Here is a 7,839-nt window from a genome sequence, read left to right as displayed (position 1 = left end):
TCTTGCACTTTTAACTGGCACATTGTAGATTCTCACCCTCCTGCCTGATGTCTCACTCCTGCCCCCAGTATTCCTGCCATTCTATTCATCAATCCTCACTGGTTTCTGTTCTTTTCACAAAGGCATGGCCAAGGGTAACTTCTGTCCTTACTTAATTTCCATTATACTCGGGGACCTCAGCAATTTCAGTGATCCTAGGGGACCTCACTGACCCAGCTCTACACATAACTTTGTGGGGGGCGGGGGCATGGGGAGGCGGTAGGAGAGAGCAGGCAAGTGGTTTTAGTAACATAGGTACCTGTTGGACAGGTCTGAGCTCCGGTGGTCTCCAGATGCTACAGTGAACACCTGCTCTGCACATGGATCTACTCGCTTCATCTGTCTCCCTTTATTAGGGGAGGGCAGGGAGAGAGCACAGACAGCTGGGTCATAGTCCCTAAGGCTTTCCCACAAATCACCTCCATTGCCATAACCCCTGAGCCAGGAGCACTAATGAAACATCGCCCACCTGTTCCCTGGGCAGTGCTCACCCACATGACCCTCGGCGGCTGCAGGCGCGCCTGGCAGAGAACCCCTCTCTGGAAGCCATAACCTGGGCTGCGCAGCACGGCCTTAGATTCCATCTCTTTAGCCTGGCTCGGAGGGCCACAGGCCACCGCCCACTGTGCAGAGTGGGTTTTTAAGGAACCATCCGAATTGGAATTCATCCTCTGCCAGATGCTAAAGTAGCACGTCTAACTGAAATTCAGAGGCCTGGGGCCTCACTGCCAGGGAGCATTCTCCCCAGGGAGCTCTGCTGAGAGTGTGAGTAAAGTCTCCTGGAGCCACGCCGTCAACGGACAAAGATAGCTCCACACAGGAGACCAGCTTCTCGCACTGCTTGGTGCCCAAGAAGAGGCTGGGGGCTCATTCCTCTCTTTCTGGGTGGCTCAAGAGCTTTAATAACTATCACTCCCGGAGTCAAGAACTTTACATCGATTACTAATTCCGGTTAGTGAAGTGCCGCGGTTCCCAAAGTGTGGTCCCTGGACCAGCAGCATCAGCACCACCTGGCAATTTGTGAGAAGGGCACGTTCTTGGACTCCACTCCGGATCTACTGAGTCAGAAAACTCACTGGTGGGGCCCAGTGCTTTGTGTTTCAACACATCCTCCTGGTGATGCTAATGCACGCTCAAGTGCGAGACCCACTGGGATCGTGGATAAGAACACGGAATCAGGTTGCCTGAGTCAAAATCCTGACTCCACCATTGTGTGGTGCCGGGAAGGTCTCGTCTCTGTCTCTTCATCTGAAAACTGGGGGTGGTAAAGCATCTGCTACTACTTTATAAGATGCTTGTGAGGAAGAGAGTTAATAGATGCGAAGTACTTACACTGCGCTTGGCAGAGAGACCTCGCTCAGGAGTGTTAGGCCTCATCAAAGGTTGTTACTACTATCGGATTAGACACAAGAGGCAACAGAGGCCCAGAAAGGTTAAGGATTGACCCCGTGCTACAGGATTCTCTCCCTCTCACACTCTGTCGCCTTTGTAGGATCTTCCGGTGAAACAAAACCCAAGGGCGTAACACGACCTTCACCTTGACCTTGCTTTCTTGACAGTCAGAAGGTGGGCGGGCATTAGTGAAGGAACAGTGAGGATTTCAGGTTAAGGATGCTGCCTGAGAAATCTGGTGACAAGTTAAAATTCATTCCTGTGGAAAATTAAGAGTAGATTAGCCGAACTGCCTAGACTTGTAAGACACTTCACGGATTGAGGTCTTTGGGGTAATTAGCAAATTGTGCATGGAATTGGCAAGCCATTAATAAGGGGAAGTTTTCTCTTCTACCTGCTACACGGCTGGGTGGGGGCCCTTTGCAACCATATGCAAATCTGCTGAGACAGTTCTGTCCATCTCCTCTTGTCCCCCAGGGGTTAAGCACAAGAGTGATGCATTAAGATGGGGCTCTCCTGCATCAGAGCTGTACCCCTAGGCCCATGAGCCTCTCTGAAGGGGCTTCAGAAGGTAAGACCTCCCCCAGTACCATGTGTTACCTAGGACTAGGGGAAAAGGCTCATCTCACCTTAAATTTGCATTCAGTAAGCTACACGGGGACTGTGGCTTCTTTTCCTGCCTCACACTCTCCCATCCAACTGCGTGTTCACAAACATACCACAAGCCAGCAGTCTAAAATAGGCTGTCGTGGCTTTTACAAAACTGGCCTGGATATGAACTTCTCAAATGCAGTATGCAAACTGAAATCAGGGCTGATAGTCTATTATTGGTGACTGTTTATATTTATCTGCCAGTGACTTCGTAAGCTGCACATCTGAGGCTTCGGAGCCTCATATTTATTCAGTTCTTCCTTTGGGTCACATCAGTGAGAGTGATTCTAATATATTCTGCTCCTTGGGAGTCACAAGGTCTGGGATGTATTCCTTCCCTCCCATATGAGGGGAAGAAGGACAACTGTTAAGGATTCTCCTGTAACTCGGGGATGGACCCACTAGGGTCTGAGAACACACACTCTGACACCATTCTATGTAAACCCAGACATGCTTCTGCTCATTTTAATTAGACAGATAAAATTAGCAAGGAGATTAAGAGAAAAGGAGAAATTAAAAATATTTAAATGTTAAGTGGAATTTACAAAAGCAAATGGAACAATGAGGTACAAGAAGGAATGCAGAGAAACACAGACACATTTGAAACATTCCTCGGATGCCACACGGCTTAAGCCAGTCCACAGATCAGGTAAGAAGAATTCTCCCTTGCCATCTCTTGAATTGCAGATTCCAGGGATGTGGAAGAACATTCTCCAAGAAACACTTTCCTTCTCCTTCTCTTCAGATGTTACCAAGAATAATTAATCAGTCAGTATCATTCTAGAATGGCCCACACTGCCTCCAATTCAAACCACTCACCTGTTTCCTGTCTGAATTTGCAAGCTCCTGAGAGTTTTTTCCCCCTTTCATTTTATTTTTCTCCCTGCCCTCTCTCCCCATTGAGCCCATAGGCCAACTGGGCCAACCAGAACACCAAACCAACAACACGTTCCAGCCCCTTTGGATTTTCCGGGGGCAGAGACTTCCCGGTTCTTCTTTCTTGTTTGCATCTGTTACGAACAAGCACAGTCATTTTAGAACACAGACATACATGTGTGTGCTCCTGCACACGGAAACAGGTTTTTCTTTTTTTTTTTTTCCAATTTGTGGTTTCTTTTTCCTTTTTGCAGAAAATGCAAACAAAAGAAAAACAAGGTTTTCAATTGAAGGTACATCTCTTCTTCAATATGAAGACATTAATTGAATTGGTTGGATCCCCCATGCAGTGGTCAGCAAAGTCCTTTGGCAACTGACAGAACGACATCTGGAGACTCAGGAGCTGGGGTTTGTTTGAAGGAACTTCCCTACACGAGTCATGAGCAAAGGGAAATGGATGTGGGAGAGGGAGAGGGCTCGTGGGGAGGAGTACAAAAGGAGAAAAGAAAAGAATGTCATTGGTGAGGAAGAAAATGGAAAACTGCCTGTTTCTTCCCTCTACCTCCTTCCCTTTCTTCCTGTGGATGGGTGACTCCAGTGCCCCGAGGGTGGGAGCCGAGCTTACTCTTCGTTCCCCCGATGCATACCGTTTTGTCTTCACTTCTGTTGAACATCACCTTTTCGTATTTTTATGATCATAGATTGGGTTTCCCACAGCATCTGAAACATGCTCTGTCACTGAGAAATGAAGGTTGCCTATTAAGAACAGGTCCAGTTTCTTCTTCACTGATGTAATGCATTTCTCAGCCGAGAAGCCAATCTTTCCAGAACGTTCCACAGTGGTCAACCTCTGATTCCCTCTTGAGACTGGTCCTTTTCCTTCCTCTCCTCCCCCCAGAAAATGAGAGTTCTCACGCCACTGCCGTTGGTGACTGACTCATCTGGACCCTCATAGAATGAATGCTGTTCAGGATCTTCTTCTGATGACCTGCCAAGGTGACCCCTATTCTCAGGAGGTCTCTAGGGGGGAGAAAGCCACACAAAAAAAGGCACTTTAGTGTTAGGGCAGCTTTTCACGGATCAAAACTCATCACAGAAGGCAAGCTCTTGATATAGCTGGGTAGACAAATAAAAGTGTTTAAAATCCAAGACTCAAGTTTATCCGTCTTTGGCAAGCGCCTACCTAGATATTTTTTTGCTCAATCTCACTTGCTTCATGCAGTGGCCTTAGTCCCCAATGGCCCCTCCAACTTAGACAGTCCTGGAAGTGTTGTGTCTTGTTCTTCACCTATGGGTTCTGAAGCAGCCCCTTCCTTGTGTCCCTGACCCTAGGTGGACTGGAACTTTCCTCTGTGTTGTTTTTTTATACACTCCAAGCACACACTATATGGGGCTTTAGTTATGCTGTGGAGCTTTCTGCCTAAATTAGTGATCACCCACTGAGATTGAAAAGATGTGGGGTTTGCTGGGTTTTCTGATGTTTTTCCCCTGAGTTTCCATTTTCTGCCTCTGTTTGAATTTTAATGTCATGAATTTTTAAGAAGGGTGATCTCAAAATAACTTTCAAGTATCTGCCCAAGCAGGAATTCAAGTAATATGTTTAGAATAAGGGTTTGAGTTGGGTTCATCTTTAAGCTGTGAGTCTTAATGATCAAGTTCATGGCTTATATTTAATTTGGGGGAGACCCATGCATCTTTTCCTAGTTAATAATAATAATATATAGCATTGCTTGAGTACTTCTCATGTGCCATATACTATCTCATTTATACCTAATGAAGCATTTCATGAATTTTGACAAACCACTCAAAGTAAATAATAATAATTTAACAGTAATTGTTTCTTGTGTGCATCCTGTAGGCAGGTAATAGGCTAAGTGCTTTGCTTGCACTATTCCATTAACCTCTCACCACAAACCAATGAGATGGGTACTATTATTATTTGCTCATTTATGGACAAAGCAAGTAGGGCTCAGAGAAGTTAAGTAACATGCTCAAGATCACAAAACAGATAACTGGTGGTGGAGCTGGGTTCGAATTCAAGACTACCTGGTTCTTAGCCACCCTTGTAGGGCTGCTCTCAGACCTCTTCTAAGGTCCTGACTCTATCCCCCTTCAAATGCCCCTGTCCCTAGCATAGCAGATGACTCCCCACGAGGAGGCTCCTGTGCTCCCCTCAACCCTTCTTTTCAGCTGGTGGCCAACCCCCTCAGGGCTGCAGCTGGCTCAGATTGTCAAATTGTCCGTGTCTTTTCAGCCAACACTTCTGAGAGGCATGCTTGAATTTCAAATTCACAAATTGTCCTGCAATCTATTTTATTTCGTTGCTCATGTTCTTTTTCCATCTTTTATCTCTCAAGAAACAAACTAAATTGTTCCAATAGTGTGTGGACATTTTTTTACTTTGAACTAAATCCCTTAATTTTTCCTTTTCCAGACTGAGGAAATCACTCCATTTGATTCCTTCAGTCGTGGGGGATGGGGGGGGGTGACGGCCATATCATAGCGGGGAAGCAGGAGCAGCCCCACCAGCATGAGCACCCACTTCGGCCCCTGAATCCAGGCTCTCCAATCGTCTAGGGCATTCACGTCAGCGCTGCAAGATGGGGAACCTGATTTTCTTTTCTTTTTTTTTTAAAGATTTTATTTATTTATTTGACAGAGAGAGACATAGTGAGAGCAGGAACACAAGCAGGGGGAGTGGGAGAGGGAGAAGCAGGTTTCCCGCGGAGCAGGGAGCCCGATGTGGGACTCGATCCCAGGACCCTGGGATCATGACCTGAGCCGAAGGCAGACGCTTAACGACTGAGCCACCCAGGCGCCCGGAACCTGATTTTCCACTGGTAGGTGCTGCTGCTTCTTTTTGTGTGTGTGTTTGTTTTTGGTGATGCCTGACAATAATTCATAGTGGCAGGGACTGCCTTTTTTAGGCATCAACAGAAAAACGAAGCCACATTTAAAAAATGAATTCTGATGTTTCACGGATCCTAGGCTAGATGCACATTCAAGCCATCTCCCTGGAGAAAGTGGAGGTTCCATCATTTCTGGCAAGAATCAACCTCAGAGAGGTAGAGCGGGACTCCGGGAAGACTGACTGCAAAGCAGTAGTCTGGGACAGAAGCTGTTTCTCCGGGGTTCAGATGCTGGGTCTGGATGGGACCACCCCTCTCCCCAGGGACCCAGCAACTGGCCCACCGCAGGAGGAAATCCCAGCACCTAGCATGGTGACCGAGACATAATAGGTGATCTGTAAGTGTTTGCCTGGAGGACTGACCGATCCTCTAACCTGGGAAACGTGTGTCACAGGCCACCAACCCCCATATTGTCCATACACGTTGTGGGCCAGGTGGCCGGTGAGGTCCTCTCTAGCTGGGTGTGTGTACTCAAAATTCGACCCTTGCCAACTTCAGTCCAGTGGTTCCCAGCCTTGGCTGCACCTGAGAATCACCTGGGGAGTTTTAAACATCCCGATGCCCAGGTCTCAGCTCCTACCAATTAAACCAGAAGATCTAGGAGTGGAAGTCAGTCATCGGTATTTTTTTAAAGATTCCTAGATCACACCAGGGTGTCACAAAGTATGGGCATGCTGTGCCCCCAGGGCGGACTGGTAGGAGGAGATGGAAGTGGCCTTCAGGAAAGAAGGCTTTAGCCCCCACTTTACCACTCATGAGCACTGAAGCTTCCGGCACTAACTCACCTCCTTTTTGAATCTGCTGAATGGAAGGGACAAAACTAGATAATTATTTCCCAAACTACCGTGCAGCAAAACCCTACCCCTCCAAAATACGGATCCACGCATTTAAGAATTTTCAGTGGGTTTCTTTCTTTCAGGATTTCTCGTGGCCTTTACAATGCTAATATGTGTAGCAAATCTCCAAAAGGGTGATAAAGTGTGCAGTATTTCCCAAATTTATTTGACCGGGGGACACGTTTTCCAAGGAGAACCTATTAACATTTCCCAGAACGGGTGCTGCTCAGAACATTCTTGGGGAAATGATGGACTAATGGATGTTTAAGACCCTTTCTGGCTCTCATCGTATTTGAATAATTTTAGTTTTTGTATTCCTCCATCCTCCTGTGGGAGTTGCAGACTGGTAAATAATTGGTGGGGGATGGAAAAGTCTGCTTACTCACCAGCACTAAGTACGGACCCAAGCCCCCCCCCCACGTCTGGGATTGTTGCTCAGTCAGTGCAGCACCTCTGCTATGTTGCTTAAAGTGCTGGCTGCCTGTGTTCTTTCCATCGGGATGCTCTTTTTGATGGGTTAAGTTTAAAAACTTACATGGAGGAGAGACTCATGATGATTAGGCAAATGACATATGGCTGCAACTTGGAAGAGCGCTCATTTGGGGCCAGGATGAATCTCAGCCTTGCCACCCGACCCTTCCATCTTTCCATGGCACTTCCCCACCAGGCCTGGTTCTATACAGAAGTAGAGCTCTGGGGATGAGGCCAGAGATCAAGACTGGTACCATGAGCCACAGCAGGGAAGGACCCTGATCCTTCCCACCCACAGGCAGCAAGGAGGCTGTTCCCCTCACTTACTCTGATGTCATCTGGGTGACCAGCTGGAGGGAGGTGAAGCCGGCGGTGAGGAAGCTGTCCCTATACTGGACCATTTTGATGGCACTGAGCCAGTCATCCACGGTGGTAAAGGCCGTGAAGTCTGGAATGGAGCGGTCTAGCAGGGGCTGGGAAGGCCTGTGAGAGAGAGAGAGAGAGAAAGAGAGAGAGAGGGAGGAGCAGGTGAGCCCACAGCTGCTGAGGTGTGTGGACAGAGCCACACTCTGGGTGGACAGCAGACTTCATGCAGGATGAGGATTCCTTCCTGACAGGATGCGGATTACACGGGAGCCCTGCCCTGACCCTCCTTTCCATAAAGA

General features: G+C 47.6%; 1 protein-coding gene across 1 annotated transcript in view; it reads right to left on the bottom strand.

The window, feature by feature from the left end:
* Positions 1-1,289: 1,289 nt before the first annotated feature.
* The window catches only part of EPHB1 (EPH receptor B1), a 283,919-nt gene continuing 277,369 nt past the window's right edge, over positions 1,290-7,839 (bottom strand). Inside the window, exons 15-16 of the mRNA XM_034995150.1 lie at positions 7,502-7,657; positions 1,290-3,978 (exon numbers count right to left, since the gene is read on the bottom strand). Of these exons, the coding sequence (XP_034851041.1) occupies positions 3,870-3,978; positions 7,502-7,657 (265 nt within the window). The 3' untranslated portion in view covers positions 1,290-3,869. The remainder of the gene's footprint in view (positions 3,979-7,501; positions 7,658-7,839) is intronic.

This window comes from Mirounga leonina, unplaced genomic scaffold (assembly GCF_011800145.1).
Source record: "Mirounga leonina isolate KUSES-001 unplaced genomic scaffold, KU_Mleo_1.0 Mir_115, whole genome shotgun sequence".
NCBI classification, from domain to species: Eukaryota; Metazoa; Chordata; class Mammalia; order Carnivora; family Phocidae; genus Mirounga; species Mirounga leonina.
Note: the sequence above shows the minus strand (reverse complement) of the source record. Positions and strands in the feature narration are given on the sequence as shown.